This window comes from Madurella fahalii (genome assembly GCF_045866475.1).
Source record: "Madurella fahalii IFM 68171 DNA, scaffold_1, whole genome shotgun sequence".
Classification (NCBI taxonomy): domain Eukaryota; kingdom Fungi; phylum Ascomycota; class Sordariomycetes; order Sordariales; genus Madurella; species Madurella fahalii.
The window spans coordinates 3,837,518-3,858,098 of NW_027263971.1; the positions used below are offsets into that span (position 1 = coordinate 3,837,518).

The window sequence follows — 20,581 nt, forward strand, 5'->3', positions numbered from 1 at the left end:
TGGTAGTCATGTAGTGATAACTGTACTTGGAATATCTGAGGGGTCTTATAAACCAGATTTTGGGGATTGGACTTGGGAACGTGGCTAGAGCTTGAACTACGCGAAAAGTTTTATGGGTTTGCCGACATGAGGTTCCGTTGGGGGCTTGACCAGGTCGTCTAGTTGGATCCGGATCATGATGCGACGTTGGGATGATTCCCCTTCCCCAGAAAGCGCCCCCGTCATCATCGCATCATTTCCCTGTCCCTCTGTTCTCCATAAACGCACCCTGGGCTTTTTGAGCATCTTCCTAGCGGAGACTGGATCAGTCTCAACTCTAAGCGGATGTGCTTCCTTGGATTTCTCCTCCTTAGGTTCCTCGAGCAACGCCTCCAGGAATCTTCTCTCCACACCGCCATGGTGCTTTCCTTGAATCTTTCTCTCGAACGGCCCCGATTCGGTTCCGCCTACGGAGATTGGCAATGCTTCCCGTTCTCCTTCTCTTTCTATCCCCGGAGGGGGTTCCAACTCTTTTGTCACCTTTGCCCTATCGGACAACCCCTCAGTGGCTTCCTCACGAAACCCTGGTTCAGCTTTGGGAATGGGGAATGGTGTAGCAATTTCTTTTCCCTTTCCTTTCCATTTCGGTTTTGCTCGAAACGTTTCCGCGCTCTGGGTTTCGGCAACTGCGCCCTGCTCTCCTTGGACATCGAGCAGCTGAGAGCTTGATCTCCCTTCTGCTATTCCGGGAAGCCGTCGGAACCCAGGGTTCCTCCTCTTCTTGATCTTCTCGAACTCAACTTGCATGTTCTTCCTGTTGGTCTCCCGATACTCAATGGTCAATCTTTCCAGACATGCCTCCTTTGACTCTTGAATAGCGCCGGCAGTCTCGTGGAAAGGTTCCCCATATGCTTCACTAGAAGCTGTTTCCTTAATACGGCGGTTACGGAAGTTGTGCAGTTTCTCCTTTAACATTACGACTGTCGAATGGCCTTCCCACAGAGCAACCCGGGCCGTGTCATAAGCCTCCTCTGTGATGTTCCAGAGTTCACCGTCTGGATCTGTATCAAGAACTTGGACCACCCGGACGGCCCAGAGAATGTGGAGGCATTCGGCGGTTTCAAAATGCCATTGCCCATACGAAGCCTTGGCCCGAGAAACCGCAGTTCTGGCGAGTATCTCGGCATCCTCGAATAGGCCTTGCATGAGCTGGCAGAAGGCCATCTTTCTCAGCAGAAAGAGGGTCCTGCGACCACCTGCTCCATAAAAGCTTTCGGTAATGCCGGATATCTTCTCGTAAATGTCATAGGCTTCGTCCCACGCCTTCTCCCGGAGCAGGTAATCCGCGTAACCTACTGGCAGCACGAAGGCGTAGTCGTGCATTGAATGATTATCTTTCTGGCTCTCAGGCATGGATCTGACGACCCTGTAGCGCCCAGCCCAGTATTCCAGATCTCCACCCTCAAATCGTCGTTTGAGCTCGTCCTCCAAAACGAAGACGTCAATGAAGTCCGGTACGTCCGGGTAAGCCTCTTTCATGAGCTCTATGGCCCGCAAGATGCACTTCCTGCCATTTGACGATCTCCCTTGATCGATGAGGACAAAGCCTAGGTTGGCGCCGGCGGTAGCCAACTCAAATTCCCAAAGTTGTTCTGTTTCTTTCATATCGCCCCGTTCGACAAATGCAGTGAAGTCTCTACGGAGCTGTTCCGTCGACCTGCCGACCCAGGCGGGTGGGACATTTGAAATCGCCACAGAGCAAGGCTGTCCTGATGTAGCCGAAGACTTGCCCATCTTGTTATGCTTCCCGTTCTCGACCGTTCCTTCTGCTGATTTTCTGAAACGAAGTAGGTGTGCTCGCTTTTGGCGGGTGGCTTGTCTGCTCAACATCTTCTCTTCATGCGCCGCAGTTGCTTCCTCCGAAACTTCCTCTCTCCGAAGGTGCAATCTGTCGATGAGTTCCCGGTACGTCAACTCGGCATCTGTTAACCTGCCCATTTCATGGTACACTTTGCCCAATTCACCGAGGACAAGGGTGGCTGCCCGGCTATTGGGCGCTGTCACGCACTTCCAGAGGCGTAGAGCCCTCGTCAAGTGCTCGACGGCCTTTGAGAATTGCTTTTCCTCCTTGTAATACCATCCAAGCTTGAAATCCAGCAGGCCCTGGTATTCGTCGTTTGTTATTGGCGCTGCATCATGGGCCATGCAAGCATTGACATGCGAAGGCAGCCGTCGCAGCCATGCTGTCTCGACCTTGCTCCATCTGCTCCAGATTATCGATTCAATAAGCACCATCCTCGCAGCCAGGGCCTGCCGCCGCCGAGTCGGTTCGCTCATCCGGTCTTGCGCCCAGGCTTGGACCATCACGTGCATTGAGAGGGAATTGCCCCCCTCAAACACCTTGATGAGAGAAAACCGTCGGAGCAGTCCGACGGCAAGGGAAAATAAGACAGGGTTCCATTTGCCGCTGGGGAGGTCGAAGGACAGCAGAGGACTCGCATCCATGGCCGGGCCGTCTGCAGGGTCGCCCAAGGGGTTGCTGCCATGGCTGCCCCATTCCAACCGTTCTTCTGCAGCGCGCTTTATGATGGCGCATGGGATGGACTCGTTGTGGTAGAAACAGAGGAGATTCAGCGCCTGTAGAGCGCCTTGCGCGGCACGACCCTCCACGCTTCTCCCTTCACGCCGCATGACGGAAACAATCGCATCGTATGAGAGGTCGAGTGCAGTGTATAGTGCCGGGCGAGCCGGGAAAGAGCCGTCTGGATTTGGTTTACTCAGTAGCTTGGGCCTAGCTGCCCGCTCCTCACGGAACCTCTGCAGACAAGTGAGTACAGAACATCCTCCTTCCCTAAGATACGCCGCCACTCCATCGATGGCCAGGGGCAGGTAGCCTAGCTCCGCGACAAGATGCCGTGCTGCTTCCATCTCCTCTGCATCAGTTCTAGGCTGCTCGCGGCCGGCAGCCTTCAGAAGCAGGTCGACAGCATCCGTCTCTGCCATGGGCATGACCTCGCATACACATTCGGGAGGAAGGTGTGCCAAGAACCCCTGGGATTGAGACGTATAGATGATATTCCCCTTATTGCGGCGCGGGAGGGTTGGCTGGAATCGTCCGCTATCGGGAAGATTGTCGTATATAATCAGCCACTCGTCAGATAGCGCCTCTATCCACTGTAGAGCCAAGTCTTTCATCTCCACGTTGGTCCCATGGCCGAGACGCTGTTCCTGGCAAATCTTGGCGTAGCTCTGAGTCGCTGACAAGACATCCGTTCCGTCAACGTGGAAAATGTATCTGAACCTAAAGCAACGTCAGAAAAGGCCAGAAGTGCCTGGAGAAATGGGCAACACACCTCTCTTCTAAGTCGTCGGCTGTCTTGAGGGCAATTTGTGTCTTGCCCACGCCACCCATACCATGCAAAAGGAACTCTCGCCGAGGTTTGCCGCCGGTGTTGCGTGGTGAAAAATATATATCCATCTTTGCCAAAATGTCGTCTCGTCCCGTAAAGAAACGGGTCGTCGATCCCAATGGCTGGGCTTCCTGCGTCGAAAGAACCACTTGAGCTTTGTCGATGCGGTCTAGTTTGCTGCGTCAGTGGATGAGCTCGGAATAGGGGATGAGACAGGATTCATTCTCACGGATATGACCAAGCGTTAGTCCATGCTCGGACGAATTTCTCTCCAGGACGCCGGCGGCGGTTAAGATCCGGGCCGCAACGAGGGGATCGGACAGGTAGGCGGCTGTCATGGCCTTCAAGTGTGGAATTCTAAGGTACTCGTGTAATTTGACCTCGGCAGCTGCATTAGAGACGTTAAAGCGGAAATACGCATTCGGATAGATCCCAAGCTTTCCTTGAATGCGACGGTGTGTCTCCTCTCCATCAGTTGCCGTGTTCTTCAGGGTCCCCAACAGCTCCTTTAAGTATTTTGGAGCTTGAACTAGGTTTCGCAGTCCGGCCGAGGCCCTCTCAAGCTTAACCAAGCGAGTGCCCGTGCCAATGCTGATTACACAGCCCAGTCGTCGACCAGTTCCGAGATAGTCTGCCGCTTCCTGGAGGAGATACTCGACCGGATTGTTACATCCGATTGCGGCGTCGATGTAGTCCTCTGTTAGGTGTTCCGTGACCCTTAGTGGCATCGGCTTGAAAAAGAAAGATGCAGCGGTAGTAGCCCGCGCAGCCTCCCAGATTTTGATGCCGCCGTCGCAACCATTGGCAGTGTCGGTCCAAAACGAGCGGAGCCGACGAGGTTCGCCGACCTGATTTGCAGGCATAGCGCATACGAAACAATGCCCTTTAGTGCCATGACCGGCAGTCACCTGCAATTCGTCGCCCATATTGCGGCGTCGGACGAGGTCCTCGATCACCTCGCGCAGGGCTGTAGCCCGAAACCTCTCAGTAGCGGTTGTCCACTTCTTGTTCCGGGACGAGAAGATCTTAGCAGCACAGCTGTCATACTCCCGTATCGCCTCTTCCGTCGACATGCGTAGCCGTCCAAGCATGATTGCGATAAGGCTGGATGAAGTTAATACTACACCAGCAAAGCGCCAGAAGGGGGGTTGGGGGTTGTCGTTGCTTTTGATATTGCAGCTGGAGATGGCAGCGTAAGGGTCACTTACCCTCCTGTGCTTGTTCCCGCAATCATATGGAAGAATTCACAAGGTTTCGGGACCTCATCAAGCCCACGAAGCTCCTTGATCTTGACCATGATTTCATGCAAGATGAGGAGTGAAGCCACTCCCCGGACACCCCCGCCATCTGCATCGTGTCAGCCTGATTGCTCTCCCGGGACTGGATGCTGGGAACGTACCGAGGGACAGGAGGTTCATCGCTTCATCATTACTATAAGACATCTCCGAAACTCGTCAAAAGTGATCTGGACATGATCTCAACGGTTTTGCGCAGCTTCAGTTTCTAGCCGCTGTCCGGGGGAAACACGAAATTAAGTATACACAGCAGGCAGAACCGCCCGGGCCGTTGGGCGGCTAGGTTGCAGAGAGGCAGCCTCCAATAAGGGTGCCGTTAAGCGCCCAAGTTGACCACCTACATTATACCTTGGCAAAACATGCCTTGGATTCGTGCAAGTGCAGCTGCACAGCCTACGCGCCCAAGACACGGTAGAACACCTAATTGTCGACAGGGGAGTGGAAAGAGAGCAAGCAACCCTGACACCGATGGGAATGCCCAGTTCTCGACTTCCTGATGCCGTCTACATGGGTGTTGCCCAGAAGAGGACGGTACCAGCCAATCAGCTGGATGCTGTGTAAAATGCAATGCTTCTGTGAGCTACACCTCGACTTGGCCTGCAATCGGCAACACCGTAAAAAGAGAAAGATCGATAAGAGTATTGCCATTTTGGCATGGCTGGTCAGGGTCTTGAGGTTGGAATAAAGAGCAAGTTGACGGGCCACAGCAGATACGGACTTGGGCCAGATTTGGCTGGTGGCTGTCTCAGAAAGGAAACCAGCAGAACAGCTGGAACGACCGGAGAGATTGAAGCAATTCTATACTGTGCAGTACCGGAAATTGGATGTAGCGGAGGAGAAGACAGTGACAATGTATATCGAGGCTAGTAATGCCTACTAGTACCTACCTAGTGCACCTCGGTGGATGTGGGTGGATTACGTAATACGCGAAGACGGCGAGGAAGCCGCACAACAGAGGTGATAAAACCGGTACCTTGAGGGTGCAAGCCCCATGTCAAGCTGATAGTCCGCAATAGACGAGCAAAATGTCCATCGATAACAGGGTTACAGAGGGAAAGCAACGTCGAACTTGACCGGTAACCGGGATAGGGTGCTAATGACGATTGGACTGTTGTGTCATTTTGCGGGCTAAGCTGTATTCTATATGCTATGGGGTTCGATGTCTCACCGAAGTCCCGCGTTTTGTCGAAACAGTCGATTCCACAAAGGCTTCGCCATCATCCACAGGTCTCATCGTCCGGCCCGAAGGCCAGTCTATCGTTGTCGGTTGCATCCTCGTTGATCTCAGAGGTCGACCCTAGAGCTTTAGCTGTCGAACCACGGTGATTCGTTAAACTGTATCTCGGAGCCCATGGCCCCGCTGTTGCCGTCTTTGCCGCGTTGGGTAGAAGCTTTTGGGGTGCGTCTCCGTTGTCAGTCTTGGCAGCACTTGCGTCTCCAGGGCTATCGAGTTCGGCCATCCTCGAGGTTCCCGAATCTGTATCCTTTCGTGTACTCTGAGCCAAGGCTGCCCTTTCCATCTCCAACTCCCTTTCTAGTTTCTTGGTGAGCGAGTTATGTGGCCCAAGCGCAATCCTCACCCTTTCGAGATGCTCCTCCTTGGACCTTGGTGGATGATCACCCACCACAATCGCGTAAGCTCTCACCGCGACATGATTCGGTCCGTACTCGGCCCTCATACTCTCTAATTTCGTCTTCATTCCCTGCCAATAGGAGTTCAGGTCCGCAGTATCATCTTCTGTATCTCCCTTCCCCGACTCTGACATCTCCATGCTTCGTTTGTACTTCTCTAGGCGCCCCTGGATCCGTTTCGTTGTCGAGTGAGTCCGCCCAAGCCCTATGCTGGCGTTCTCGTATGCTTCTTCCAAAATCATGCAGTTCTCCTTATCGACTTCCATCTTGTGAAAGAAAATTGCCCTTGACAGCTCGTCATACGCCATGATGGTCTCCATGTGGAATTTTCCATAGCCTTTCTTTGCCCGCTCAAGACACAGTCTGGCGAGCTCCGCAGCGCGATCATACTGCTCTCCCGTTATCAGACAATGGACTTGATATCGCATCGTCCTGAGAACAATCCTATGGTAAATGCCATAGACTTTGACAAGTCCTGGATAGAGATCGTTGAGGATGTTGAGCGCAGTGCTCCAGGACTCCTCGCGGTGTCTCACGATAGAATAAGCATGCGCAACGAGCATGCTGCGCAACGCCTCAGACTGCAAAAGATCCAAATCCTCAGTCGCCACGGCGTAAGAATCGACCTCCTGCACAAAGCCGTGCCAGAATTGGTAGTTTGCAAAATCGGTCTCCATCCGAGCATCAATCTGGAGTCTCAAGAGCTCTGGGTTCCACTTGTCCAAGTGCTGTTCAAGGTTTCCCACGGCCTTGCGCAGCATGCGTAGGCCCATTCCATATCTGTCCTGGTCCATGTACACCTTGGCCAGGTCTGCATGCGCAAAGTTGATCAGGATGTTTATGTTCTCCGCTTCGACTTCTTCTGGTTCGGACAGACTTGGTTCTCTCGGGGCCGGTTCTTTGCCTTTTGGTATGCGCTTCACGGAACCATCTGGGAGAAACTTGAAGAGGCCGTGTGAAGCATGTTCCGGAAGAGTCCTTGCAAGACTCTTCAAGATACGTTCAGCAAGCGCCATCGAGAAACCGTGCATGGGTTGTAGTTCCTTATCCCCCCTACTTGCGTCGTGTAAGTCATGTAACCTGTCAATAGCGTCCAAGAACATGAGCTCGGCCTCCCCCAGGCAACCCATTTCGTGGTTCAGCCGTCCCAGACGCAATAGGTAACGGATCACGGCCCAACCGGGGTAGGCACACTCCAGTTTGACGATGCGGAGGGCTTTCGACAAACATTCCTTGGCGTCCACGAATTGGTGCTCGGCAGCGTGGAAGAAGGCGAGCTTTTCCAGCAAGTAGGCTTCATATTGCTCGAAGGGGATCTGTGCCATCTCACTCTTCAAACAGACGTCAAAATGCGGACGCAACTTGCGGGCAAACTCCAAGTTAAACGACTGTGCGCTGCTGCGATGGTCTATCGATTCAATGAGCAAGACTCTCGCGACAAGCGCCCACTGCCGAGACATCTCGCTCTCCATCCGACGCCGAGCCCATGTATGAACCAGGACGTGCATTGATATCGTCTCCGTACTGTAGTCCACCTTGACGAGGGAAAATGATCGCAGAATGTTGAGCCCCACCCCGAACCAGTGACTGTCCCAATGGCCATCCGCCTTGATCTGCAACATCCTGCCCAGGTCCGTGTCGCGTGGGCGGACGAGTCGGCTCATGGGGGAATAAGTGTCGGCTCCTGAATCGTGATATGCTTTGGCGGCGCGCGATATAATGGCCACTTCAACTCCTCTGTAGTGAAAGAAGCTGAGCAGGTTCAACACCTTGAGCGCGGCGACTGCGCCGAGGCCCGCGCTGTCCCTCCCCTCGCGTCGCCTACGGGTAATAATGGCCTCGTAGGACAGCTCTAGCGTGGCGTAGACTATTGGATTCTCAATATCTTCGTCTTTAAAGCGAGGGTCGAAGTGTATGCGAACCTTCTTCTCGCGGAGCTCCTCGAGGTACTCGTTCAGCGGTTTACTCGAATCCCTGATGGCTGCTGCCGCTTTATCGACAGCAAGAGGCAAGCAGCCGAGCTCCTGCACGATGGCTTGAGCCGAGGCCCTGTCCTGGGAGGACTCGGACGTAGCTGTGGAACCGGAAGCCTTCAGGAAAAGCTCGACAGCCTCCTCCTCTCCAAATGGAGCAACTTCGTATACGCACTCGGAGGGCAGGTCATGCCTCAGCCTAGTCGACCGTGACGTGTATATGATGTTCCCTTTGCCTCTGCCCGGGATCTGGCCTCGTCGGTCGCTCAAGCCGAAATCGTCAAAGATAAGCAGCCATTCCTCTGTCAATCCCTCAATCCAGCGCATAGCTTTGGCACGCATCTCTTCGATCCGCCCGCCTCCGAGGCCGTGATCGGTGGCAATGGTGGCATAGCTTTGCATGATTGTGCCGGACGAGGAGCCGTCGATATAGAAGATGTACTTGAACCTAGCAAAGGTCAGGGGTAGCTGGGCGTATCGGTGCGGACGCGTACATACCTGCTCTCGAGATCCTCTGCTGTTTTCAGCGCAATTTCAGTCTTCCCAACGCCACCCATACCATACAGCAGGAACTCTCGTCTGGGCTTTCCTTCGGTGTTGCGTGGGGAGAAGAATGAATCCAGCCTCTCAAGGATATCTTGCCTCCCAGTGAAGAAATGGCTTGTTACACCCATGACTCGGGTATTGTCATTGGATAGAACCAGCTGGTCTTTGTCGAGGCTGTCTGCACTGCAGTCAGTGTACACATCCTACAGAGTTACGCACGGTTAATTGCTTACGGAGGTGGCCAAGTGTAAGACCATGATCGAATTTGTCAGTTTTTAGTCCGCGAGCAATCCGCCGTACCTGCCTGGCGATCCCTTCCCGGGCAAGGTATTCTGTCGTCAGTTCCTTAAGTATTGGCAGTTTCTTGTAGTGACTCAACCCGACTTGCTCGGCTGCCTCGGGGACGTTGAAGCGGAAATATGCGCCGGGAAAGGTATGCATCCTTGCTTGGAGCCGACGATGGGTTTCCTCGCCGTCCGTGGCTGTACTCTTGACCGTCTTGATTACATGGAAATAGTAACGCAGACCCCTGATGGTTCTGCTGAGCTTGACGTCTCGAGTGCCGGTGCCGATGCTAACCACACAGCCCAGTCGCCGAGCAGATCCGAACTCGTCGACAGCTTCTTTCAGGAGATACTCAATAGGGTTGTTGATACCGATAGCCGCATCAATGAACAGTTGTTCTTCCAGACCAATACCCAGTTTCTGCGGTTTGAAATATGTAGAGGCTGCAGTGGTCGCCCTCGCGGCTTGCCAGATAGTGATACCAGTGTCCCAATCATCACCGAAGGCGCCCGGATCCGTGCCGAAAGAGCGAACAAGTCGCGGCTCGCCGATGTGCTCTGAAGGCATGACGCAAACGAGCGCTTTACCCTTCTCGGGACGCTCTGGGTCGCGCATTAATTCTCCCATATTGCGACGTTTGACAAGGTCTTCGACCACTTCTTGAAGCGCAGTGGCTCGGAATCTCGCTGAGAGGCTAGTTTTCTTCAGATTTTTCTTGGAAAAGATTTTGGAAGCGCACCGGTCGTATTCTTCAAGGGCTTCTGCGGTCGACATCCGGAGCCTTCCCAGCATGATTGCGATAAGACTGAGCAAGTCAGCTACGGACTGACTTCCGGACAGAACGCCAGCTGCTGTCAGACGCTTACCCCCCGGTACTCGTACCAGCAATCATATGGAAAAACTCGCAGGGTTTCGGAATCTCGGCGAGGCCATGACTCTCCTTTATCTCCGTCATGATCTTGTGTAGTATCACCAACGAAGACACGCCCCGGACGCCCCCGCCATCTACACCAGGTCAGCTGGAATCTCAGATCAGGAAGATCAATGTAACGCACCGAGGGCCAGAAGGTTGACTGCCTCATTTTTCCCAGGCGTTGTCTCCCGCGACATCTTCAGAACATCATAACCATAAGCCTAACATGTACTGTACGTATTCAGCCGTGTCATGACAAGAGGACATCACCCAAAGTCAAATCCCAAGTGACTGGGCTTCACGCCCGGGATATACGGCGGAAGGGCGGCCATGGGAGGCCCCGCTGGCCAGAAAACCGGCCCTCCAATGGCGGACGGACGGCTAAGCGCCAGGGCTTGTAGGCTCCCACCATCATGCAGATTTGTGGCGCGACAAAGTCTCGATACATTCGAACCCAGGCCTCTGCCTGCAAATGAGTCTCAAATCTTTGCACCCAACAGAACGTGGCCACCGTTGTGCGCTCAAGAATTGCAGGGTAGCCGCCGAATACCGCCAGCGTGCATCGCGGCGGGCCTTACAGTTTCCTAACCATAAACATCTCGACAATAATCTAGCAATCAAGCGTGCGGAAACGAACCGGGCGGCTATGGCGAGCGCCTCGGAGTGCAGAGCCGGGCGAAGTATTAGGACTTCTTTGTGCACCTTCATGCCAGTTCTGCAATGCGTTCCACGACGTCGGGACGATTTGTTACAAGGAGGCGCCGTTATCCGTCAGAGTTTCTGGCTCGTGCTTCTTTACAGAATGTCAGTATCGTCAGGTGACCTACATCTACAACGCTCGGGCCACAATGACTTGCACCAGCCCCAGCCCCAAGCCAGCCGCCAGCCCGAAGAATGAGGCTGTGTGCCAGAGCCTACTCCTGGTCTCTCGGCCGTTACAACGGGACTATGGCGCAGGCCCTTGAGTTCAGTACAACGTCATTGTGATGATTCATACTGAGCCATTCCGGACTAGTCGCGTAGTGGCCAATCAAGGAGCGTCTGCATTGGCCCAGATAAAATCTGAGTAAATCCCTTTCACCACTAGTTAATTAGTGACAGCAAGTGGCAGCAAGTGACAGGAAGCGGCAGGAAGTGACGGGAGGTTACTATAAGAGCTTTCCGAAGAACAAGAAATAGATAATTGGCTATCTTTATTTCTATTTGAGTTCTATTCAGTAGAACCTGCAGTCTCTAAGCGAAAATGCTGCTGGAATTCTTTTCGAGTGTCCATACGTGGACAGTTCTAGCCATCCTGACGACGCTGGCGTGCACATTTATGCTTCGCCCGCGACGCCGGCCCGCATTTCCCATCGTGAACAAATATCCGAGCGACTTCTTCGGTCGAAGGGCGTACCACGAAGTCCGTGAAAACGCCAGCAGATTGATCATCGAAGGTCTCGCCAAGTACCAAGGCCCCATCACCGTCGCCATTCCCTACAGCCAGAAGATTGTCCTTCCTTCTTCGCTTGTTGGCTGGGTGAAATCCAACAAAGATCTCGATCACAAGCAACTTGTCAGAGAAGACTTCTTTTCAGGCATTCCTGGGTTCGAAGGGCTGTCTGTGCTGCATGACCCTGACGAGATGCTGATAGGCGTCATCAAAACCAAGATGGGCCAGAACGATAGCACGATGGCGGCCATGAACGCAAGTCTGGCGAAAGGTCTTCAAGCCCTCTGGGGTAACCACCAGACCTGGCACACCATCGATTGGCAGAAGGACACAATGGGCATCATTGCCCGCGCCGCGTCTTCGGTTTTCGTCGGTCCGGAGAAGGCCGACGACCCTGAGTGGCTGGATCTCGTCCAGAGTTACGTGCTCGCCTACTTTACGGGAGTGAGTGACCTTCATCGGTATCCGCCTTGGTCGAGATCCATTGTGCATTGGTTTTTGCCGAGCGCCATCGCCTGTCGCAAATACGTGGCCCGGGCACGTGCTATTATGAACGAAGTTCTCCGGAAAAGGCAACAAGAAATCAAGAGCGCGGAGCTTGAAGGAAAAGAACATCCGGAATACAACGATGCTCTTGCATGGGCGCAAGCCGCTTCGGGTGGGAAGGCAGAGGCAGGCGATGTCCAGCTGTCGTTGGCTATGGCGGCGCTTTTTACCACGACCGAGCTATTCCGCCAGCTTTTGATCGACATTGCTCGTCACGCAGAGCTCGTTGAGCCGTTGAAGAACGAGGTTTTGGAGCAAATTTCAGCACATGGCATATCGGTTGCCGCTACGACCAACATGGTCCTGCTGGACAGTTTCATGAAAGAGTCACAAAGACTGAGCAGCGCCTTAGGTAATTATGTGCTTGATTGTCTCCGTCCCGCCCTGGTGCTAACTTTTCCTCCTTTAATTAGTTGCTCTCGAGCGCATAGCCTCTAAAGACACAGCACTTCCTGACGGCAAAGTGATACCCCGTGGCTCTCACATCATGGTCGACTCCACCGACTTGTGGAATCCCGCAGTCTACCCCAACCCAAATCAATTCGACGGACACCGGTTCCTGCGCAAGCGTCAAGAAGGCGACAAGTCCAGTCAGTTCGTTCAGTCAAGCCCGGACTACAACGTGTTTGGTGGTGGCCGGCACATCTGTCCCGGACGCTTTTTTGCGAGTAACGAGTTGAAGCTCACGCTAGTTCATATACTCTTCAAGTATGAAATTCGGCTGGCGAAGAGTTACGCACCTAAGAACATCCAGCGCGGCTTTTACGCAATGGTTGATCCGAATACTCAGCTCGAGGTGAGGAGAAAAGGCGGCCTGACCACAGATCTGTTACTTTAATCGACTAAGCCTACCCTGGGGCCTCTATATACAAGATGAACTTGGCATGGTGTGTGTAACGTACATTGTAAATAAAGAACGGGTCTTTTAGGGCCATGTAAATCATCTCTTACGACCGTAGCCCCATCTTTAGTTGGACTGAGTGGCGCATGTGGTACGGTTGAACTGCGCTGCTTAACTGCGTTTGACTGTTTAGTCGATAGGCAAGCTAGGATATCCGTTAACCAGTTTCTCCTCCCAAAATCTCCCACGCCTTGACGTGTGCTGATGGACATTGAAATGGTTAAGAAATACCAATAACGTACTATTAATTATCTTTGCTCCCATACATTCAACTACCTAATTCATAAAGCCGAGAATATCAAGTCCTGGATGAAGCAAGAACGTGAAGCAAAGAATGACAAGTGCAGTAAGTAACTGACAGCGGTTGGGGGCTGTGCCACCTCTCCACCCACCACTCCCTCTCGAGCTAGTAAAGTACTGGTGAGATGAGCAATCTCGGCTTCCCCCGTCGCGGCAGGTCACTTGGCGTGCAACTCAGCGAGGACCGCCTGGGACTGGTGTCGTATCGATCCATCGATAACCCATCCAACGGACGTACTGTCGACTGTAGACACAGTAGAAGTGGGAGCCGCGGTGCTTTGCATTGGGCGACCACATGACAAATGGAGAGCCCCTCGGGTGGAGGCCGGTACAGACATTGTACATGGCGTTCTGGACGGTATAGGCGGTTTGGCCGACTTTCTTCCATAGGGCCAGATAGTCGTGTGGGTTACCATGGCACTCGTAGGATTTCCCCGTCTCCACCGACCTCTCAACGGCGAAGCCACCATTGAGCCATTGCCAGGCTGTTGCACTTGCGCTCCAGTCGATGGCGAAAGAGCGCGCCTGTGAATGCCCCACCGTGCAGCTACCCGGGCCGTAGTCCATGGGGTCCTGTGAAATGTCAATCCAGTTCGGGTACTAGTATCTTGGGGGTGTTAAGTTGGGGGCAAAGAGACTAGTTAATCTTACACTAATTTGAATGTTGAGCGGATTCTGATGTTGATTGCCGTTACCAACTCGAATCGTCCTACTAGACCAAATGCCGCATGGCGCTTGACGTTTGTTGAAGGCTGCATCCGCTGTGACGTCCGATGTCCCAGCCTTGGGCGGTGAGGACATATTTCTGGGCCAGGCAGTGTCGTTTGTTGGGGTGCTCTCCAATCCTCTCACCAACCTGTCCAGCTCGACTGGACCTCGAAGAAAACAATCTTGGTGATCCAGCTTGTTCAGACTCTTCAGTTGCAGTGACGCTGGGACGGGGACATCGCAGCTAACAATGATTTCGCTAGGGCTAGCGATACGCCCACATATGATGCCACCCGAGATTTCTAGGTCATCATGGATGGTGTAGGTCTGCGGACCGACATTGAGATTGCCCGCACCATACTCGTTGACGGTGAAAGCGAGTGGCGTGTTCTCGAAAGGCCCGGATGCAAGGGAGAGGGAACATGAGTGAGCCAAGACCTGGGACTTGGCTAGGTTCCAAACGTTGATAGCGGCTTCAGAAGTTACTTTGTTGACCTGAAGGACGACGTTGACTGTCTCAGTCTCCGGGTCGGGCACCAGCAGCGGAGTTGCAAGCCCAACTGATAGGAGTGCCAACGCGGCCGTAAGGCGGCTCATGCCTTGGCTGGACAGTCGGAGCGCCCTTAACATAGAGTTTGATTAAGCCAAGTATTCGAGACAGGATGAGTTAAAGGGTTTCGGCGGGTGAAACTTACTACTGGAGAGATTGGCCCAGAACTCGAATCAAAGCCTCTTCGCCCGTTTATCTACTTCTCCTGTTGACCTGTCACCCACTGAATGCTCTTCACTGCCATGACCAGTTCGACCTATCAGGTATCGTTAAGCCTTCATACGTCGCACACAACTGATATCATGCTCTCAGCACACGATGCCGTTGTTTAGTAGAAACGTTGGCTACAGGTCCAATTCTTGTCAGAGTGATCCGAGCGGTTGACGGCCGTAAGTTTGGGCTATATAACACTCGTTTTTGAGCAGACGACCAACATAGAATGGAAACAATATTGATTCTTGTCAGAGTAATCTGGCCAGTTAACGGCCGTAAGCTGGTGCTGTTTTGTCGTACTCGTTTGTGAGCAGACGACCAACGGAGATTGAAAACAACAATATCCCACCCCGAGATTCAGAATCCGGAAGGTCCTCCGCTCGGAGTGGGCCGCACTTCCAAGCACTTAAGGCCTCATCACTGTGATCAGCTTCCTGCCAGCTACATAATTGGTACTACATGGAGATTCTTGGACCGCAGCAGGGTTTTGAGCTTGGATCACCTGTACACAAATCAGTTTCCCGACTGCTGATTCCTTTTTCGAAACCCTCCAAGGGTTCACATAAATTTGGCTAATTAGGTCGAGATTTTGCCAAGCTGAATATATATCTCTTCATGTTTGCTGACACTTCACCTCCTACAAGGAAATAGGCGGCAAAGCTCGTGCCACTCTCTGCTTGCAAAGGCCTCCGCCGACGAGAATTCCTCTCGGTGAAATTTTGACGGGTATGAAAATGACAAACAGTCTAGTGGCGAACCTGCTACCGGCCCTAATTGAGGCCTGATCACGGACCGACCGGCCAGTTCGAATTGGCTAGTCGAAGACGCAAAGATCGGACCACTGGCCCACCTTCTGTCGTCTCTAGGCATTTTTGAACAACCTCCAACAGAGCTTTTCCATCAAAACCGCTCACACCCCCCTTGTTGCAAACGCACCAACGCTAGACCCATCCTCAGAAGTATCAGACTAGACCAGTCCAGACCGGGCCGGTGATCTCCGGTTGGCCCTCCACTCCGCGCGTGACCGAGATGCTAGCCGTGTAGATGCGGCTAATGCAACTGTGCTCAGTAGACCTTCACTGTGTTCGACGCAGCGTATTAAGACCACTGCACCACCAAACGTCGCCAAACATGCAGCAAATCCGGCCAGGCAGAGCAATGCGGTTGGATAGAATACGTGAAAATAATTAGTTTAGTTATTACCCCACACAAACAATGCCGCTGGACTGGCTTCACATGTCTGTGGTTCCACACTTGTCATTGTGCCAACAGCTTATCTGCCCTCGTCTTGGACCGAGTTTCTTTTCCACATCAACCACTTTCTTCTGCCTCGATTTGCCGTCTCGTGTCTGCGACATAATCAGATTTCTTGGGGCCTGAGTCTCCCGACATCGCGAGCAGAGGTCTGAGGAGCCTTCCTTCGTCTCCCCTCTCTCGTTTCCGCCTCCGTCGTCCGCCGTCTCCCTCCCACCCTCAACGCGAAGCATCACTTCCGCCATCTCGCGACCACACTACTAGCGAATATGGCGAACACAACATGCCCTAACGCCGCGATCCCCGATCTCAGCACGATTAATATTCCGCACGATATCAATCTCATGATGATACCGGGCTCCAACACCTCGTACCCCCCAATGGAGACCTGCTGCAAGCCAAATCGAGTTCAGATCTTCGACGGGTGCTGGCTGTGGTGCGAGGTGCCCGAGTCATACTTCAACCGTTCAACCCAGGAGGATGTGAGACATTCGACATCGGCTTGCCTACGGCTTAACGGGCGCAACTTCGATGAGTCCAGGATTACGGGCTGGCAATTCAACAGGGCGGCTCGAGCCGGGGTGGGCACACCGAAACAGATTTGTCTTTGGGTGCTCGGTTTATCTGGGTTGATATACAATTTGTAACTTCAGTTGCTAAGAGCTGTCGGTATGCTGTCATGATTACCTCAGAACTCGAAGATATCCAGCTAATGGGACCCGATGTACTAGTAATCGCTAGCGTCTCTCACCTTCGGTACCCATTCATCTCACCCTAAATCGAAACGAAAGGTGTCTCGCCGCGGTCTGCCAACGGGGTTACGGCTTGTTGGACAAGGCGTAGAGTCCACCGAAGCACTGGTTAGACAATACTGCAACGCAGCTTTTAGACAAAGTCATTTTGTATCACATGTGCCGCTTTGAGTTTCCGGACCCCACCAACTGCTGAAACCTCTATGTTCGTCCGTAGTCTGTAGAGCTTCACAGCTTGGAAAGATCCCCTTACTTCTCGGTACCATTCTATAATTACCCTTCAGATTCGATCAAATGCTCCGGGGCTCCCCCGCCCCTTTTTTTCAAGAACGCCGAGATGCGTATCAAGCATGTTCATGGTGTTCGGCAAGTGGTCGTGACGATTGGAATGCCAGTAGAGCGGAGACGGCCTTCTAATGCGCAGCCTCTTGGTGACGACACACGATATGAGATACGGTTAAGAGGGCTTGATCATTCGACCGTCATTGCGGACTGTAGTCTGCATTTGGATACGAGCCGAGGGGGAATCCAGGCAGGCCCGCAGCTTGGCCACCTGAATCTCCACCAACTCAGAGGCGCCCTCACCCGTGACTCTGTTCAAGTGGCTGGCCTCTTCTATGGGCAAGTACTGTTCCCTATGAGAAAGGAGTGGCTGTGTTGGGGGGATTACCTTGCTGTGGTGGCACCTTCTGAGCAGTAGTTGGGCGACAGCCGACCCGAGGTGATGCACAATACTCCGTGCGTAGCCACTGCTTCAACTCTGACCATCGCTGATCGAACTGAGGTCGTCCGATGCTTTGATCAGAGCAGCGGCAACGAAGTAATACCCTGACTAATTGCTTACTTTGAGTTGATACAACGGACATAAACGCAACAATCGGCCCCATCACGATCAATATTCTACCTACCCTTGTTAGAGCCGGTACAACCACTTCTGTCACGGAATCGCCTGGCCCAACCGTTGCGATGACCGCATTGTGAGCCATTCATAGGCAAGGAAAACTACGGAGTACTGCATCTATATGTCCCCTGTCATTCCAAAGCGCCGCCAACACCAGTCGTGGTGCAACCAAAGACACCGCCCCGCGATATAAGCCTAACCCCAACCGCCCAAGGCAGAGAGCACGGCATTCCACAGGGCGCCGACAACCACCGCCCCAGGGTCTCTCACCAACCCAACCGGGCCTCAGCCGACCGTGGCCGGCTCGTCGAGATACCAAGTCGAATCGAACCCGCGGGTCAGCTCCTTCTGGGAGAAGCCATTCCCCAGATAGGCGAACCTGTTCCGCCGGCCGCCCTCATAGACGTAGTCCCAGTCCTCGCCGCGGAACTTCTCCAGCATGTGGAAGAAGTGGATGCGGCTGCCCGGGTGCAGCGCCGTAACCGGCCCGTCGACCCGGCCATTCTTGAACCAGGAGCGGCCCGGCGCAGCCCAGGCCGTGCGGGGCATGAAGGCGCTGACGTGCTCGAAGTAGTCGTCGACCGCCTCCTGCGACGGCGCGATGGCCTTGATGCCCTCCGTCTGGCACTTCTTGATGACCGACGCGATGTACTTGGCGATGTGCTCGGTGAGGGTGAAGACGGAGCCGTGGCCGATAGGGGCGTTGGGGCCGAGGAAGGCTGACGCGGGCTGTTGTTAGCGGTGGCCCCGGGGTGTGGAGGGGAGAGGGGGGGGGGGGGGGGGGGTGGACACAAAGAGTGGGAAGGCATACTGAAGTAGTTTGGTAGGCCGGCGACGGCGCAGGACATGTAAGCCTTGGGCACCTCTTTCGCCCACCGGTCTTGGAGGTTGCCGTCGCGGCCGATGATCGGGAAGCGGGGGCGGAAGGATGTCTCGAAGCCGGTGGCGCAGATGATGGCGTCGACCTTGAGGATCTCGCCCGAGTCGAGCTCAATGCCCTCCGGCACGAACCGCTTGATCTCAGACCTCCTGACCTCGACGTTGGGTTTGGTCAGGGCGAGCAGGTACCCCTGACCCGGCGTCATCCTTCTGCAGCCTAACGCGAAGTCGGGGATCAGCGTCTTGCAGAGAGTCTCGTTGCCTCCGAGCATGGCCGTCATGTATTGCGTGACCTTGCTGCGAGCTATGGCCTGTATCGGGCTGTTCGCGAGCACCTGGAACGCCGTGTGAGCAACATCATTCTTTCCTTGGTGTGGAAGAAGGAAAGGGGAGTGAGTGAGCTTACAATCGGGAAGGCGTTGTTGACCTCCACCTCTATTTTCTTCACAAACTCGCGGTAAAACTCAGAGTCGGACTTGAACTTCTCGAGCGTCTCTTGGGAGAAGTTTTCATTGGGATCCATCTGGATCTTGCTGAGAATCTCTTCGGCTTGACCCATGGCCTTCCACGCCTGTATCCTGGGCGGGAGCACCCAAGTGGGTGTCCGGAAAATGTGGTACAGTTTCTCAGCTCCTAGGGCACTGTCAGATCTTCGTTCGGGAAACTTCACCCGCGGCGGTAGCTCACCTGGTTGGAGCTCCGGCAGCACCTGGATTCCTGTTGAGCCGTTGCCGATGACGGCAATGGTTTTGCCGGTGTGATCAAAGTCCTTGGGCCAACGTGCGGTATGGATCAGCGTGCCATTGAAGGCGTGGAGGTCCTCCACGTCGGGCCATTTCCAGTTGCTGTTCCCTTAGTCGTCAGCGTGCCGAATGCTCTCGGGTTCATCAAAGCTCGACCTACTTTAGGATGCCTGCTCCGTTGATGAGGAAGGTGGCGTAGTCGCTGAACTCCTCTCCCGTTTTCAGATCTCGAACGACCAGCTCCCATTGTCCACCCTTCTCATTCCACTCGGCAGAGACTACCTGGTGTGAGGTCTTGATAGAGTCCCTCATGTGCTCCTCATCGCAGATCTTGCACAGATACTCTTCAATTTCCTCGGCCGTGGCGAAGAAGTTTGTCCAGTCCTTCTTCGGCCGCCACGAGAACTGGTAGCTGTGGCTGGGGACGTCGCATCGGCAGCCGGGGTAGCGGTTCTCGAACCATGTGCCTCCTACATCCGCGTTCTTCTCGTATACGACAATGTCGTAGTTGCTGAGGTTGAGGCGCAGTGTACGGATCATGTTTAGGCCACTCGCGCCGGCTCCGATGCCGACGATACGGACATGTCGAGCCGTTCCTAAGGCTTGCTCTTCAAATGTATAAGGAGGATGGGGATGTGGGGGCTTGACTGCCGGAGAGTGACCGTTTAGTTGAGCCATGGGGCTGCTGGAAGGCACCATGGTGGTCTTGGGAAGGTATTGGAAAGGAGCAATCTGGGGAAGTCGGCAGAGCTCGACTCGTTGATGGATTCCTTGGATCTGGGCAAATGGGTCGGGGGCTGGGAACACCGGGCTTATATCGTTGCCCGGAGGCAGTGGGAAGGAAGGAGGTTGATGCATGTCTAAAAGGGCAAGTGAACGAGGAATAGTTGGTAAGGTTACTGTGGGCGATCCGCAGTTGGCAGCAATCTCTCCGCACCCTGACCTTGTCTGCGACTTTCGTCTAAAAGACCAAGGCCAACACGAGCTTAACAGGAACATGGCCCAAGGGAGCGGACTCTCCAGGATCGGCCAACAACTGGGTAGATATACATCACAATGCTGGAACGCGCCCGAAAGAAAGCTCATAGACACCCAGCACATTCTTGATGGTTGCTTGTTCAGCTCGACAGGAGCGCTGTCAGTTCCGCAGCACACCCGCACAGTGGTCCGTTTACGGTGGCCGAGGATGATTGTCAAGCGGACTTCGGATGGTATTCCGCACTTGATCTGGATCCTCACCAGAGTCTGAGCCTAGTCTAGGCCCTTTGTAACTGGCAGAAAGTAGTAATGCACCCGTCCTCCACCGACAGCGGCCGTCTGAATTGGCCATTCGGAAACCAGCTTCGGCTTCGCAATCCAATCACAGTCG

At 53.9% G+C, this 20,581-nt stretch overlaps 5 protein-coding genes across 5 annotated transcripts; 1 reads left to right on the plus strand and 4 right to left on the minus strand.

Moving 5' to 3' along the window:
• Positions 1 to 96: 96 nt before the first annotated feature.
• Positions 97 to 4,831, minus strand: MFIFM68171_01195 (Calcium-independent phospholipase A2-gamma; the record flags this gene model as incomplete). The annotated part of the gene is made up of 5 exons (XM_071056617.1): positions 97 to 3,280; positions 3,333 to 3,558; positions 3,619 to 4,493; positions 4,598 to 4,736; positions 4,789 to 4,831. 5 exons carry the CDS (start codon positions 4,829 to 4,831, stop codon positions 97 to 99), a joined length of 4,467 nt encoding a protein of 1,488 aa, XP_070912718.1.
• A 1,070-nt stretch (positions 4,832 to 5,901) lies between these two features.
• Positions 5,902 to 10,230, minus strand: MFIFM68171_01196 (Calcium-independent phospholipase A2-gamma; the record flags this gene model as incomplete). The annotated part of the gene is made up of 5 exons (XM_071056618.1): positions 5,902 to 8,737; positions 8,788 to 9,013; positions 9,069 to 9,925; positions 9,987 to 10,125; positions 10,176 to 10,230. 5 exons carry the CDS (start codon positions 10,228 to 10,230, stop codon positions 5,902 to 5,904), a joined length of 4,113 nt encoding a protein of 1,370 aa, XP_070912719.1.
• A 1,046-nt stretch (positions 10,231 to 11,276) lies between these two features.
• On the plus strand, positions 11,277 to 12,849 carry MFIFM68171_01197 (Ent-kaurene oxidase; the record flags this gene model as incomplete). The annotated part of the gene is made up of 2 exons (XM_071056619.1): positions 11,277 to 12,363; positions 12,425 to 12,849. 2 exons carry the CDS (start codon positions 11,277 to 11,279, stop codon positions 12,847 to 12,849), a joined length of 1,512 nt encoding a protein of 503 aa, XP_070912720.1.
• Positions 12,850 to 13,386: 537 nt separating this feature from the next.
• MFIFM68171_01198 (Ubiquitin 3 binding protein But2 C-terminal domain-containing protein) lies at positions 13,387 to 14,517 on the minus strand (the record flags this gene model as incomplete). Its single annotated transcript, XM_071056620.1, has 2 exons — positions 13,387 to 13,785; positions 13,864 to 14,517. 2 exons carry the CDS (start codon positions 14,515 to 14,517, stop codon positions 13,387 to 13,389), a joined length of 1,053 nt encoding a protein of 350 aa, XP_070912721.1.
• A 3,358-nt stretch (positions 14,518 to 17,875) lies between these two features.
• On the minus strand, positions 17,876 to 19,911 carry MFIFM68171_01199 (Sterigmatocystin biosynthesis monooxygenase stcW; the record flags this gene model as incomplete). Its single annotated transcript, XM_071056621.1, has 5 exons — positions 17,876 to 18,309; positions 18,402 to 18,804; positions 18,876 to 19,102; positions 19,157 to 19,314; positions 19,373 to 19,911. The coding sequence occupies 5 exons, from the start codon at positions 19,909 to 19,911 to the stop codon at positions 17,876 to 17,878; spliced, it is 1,761 nt and encodes a 586-aa protein (XP_070912722.1).
• Between the last annotated feature and the right edge of the window lie 670 nt (positions 19,912 to 20,581).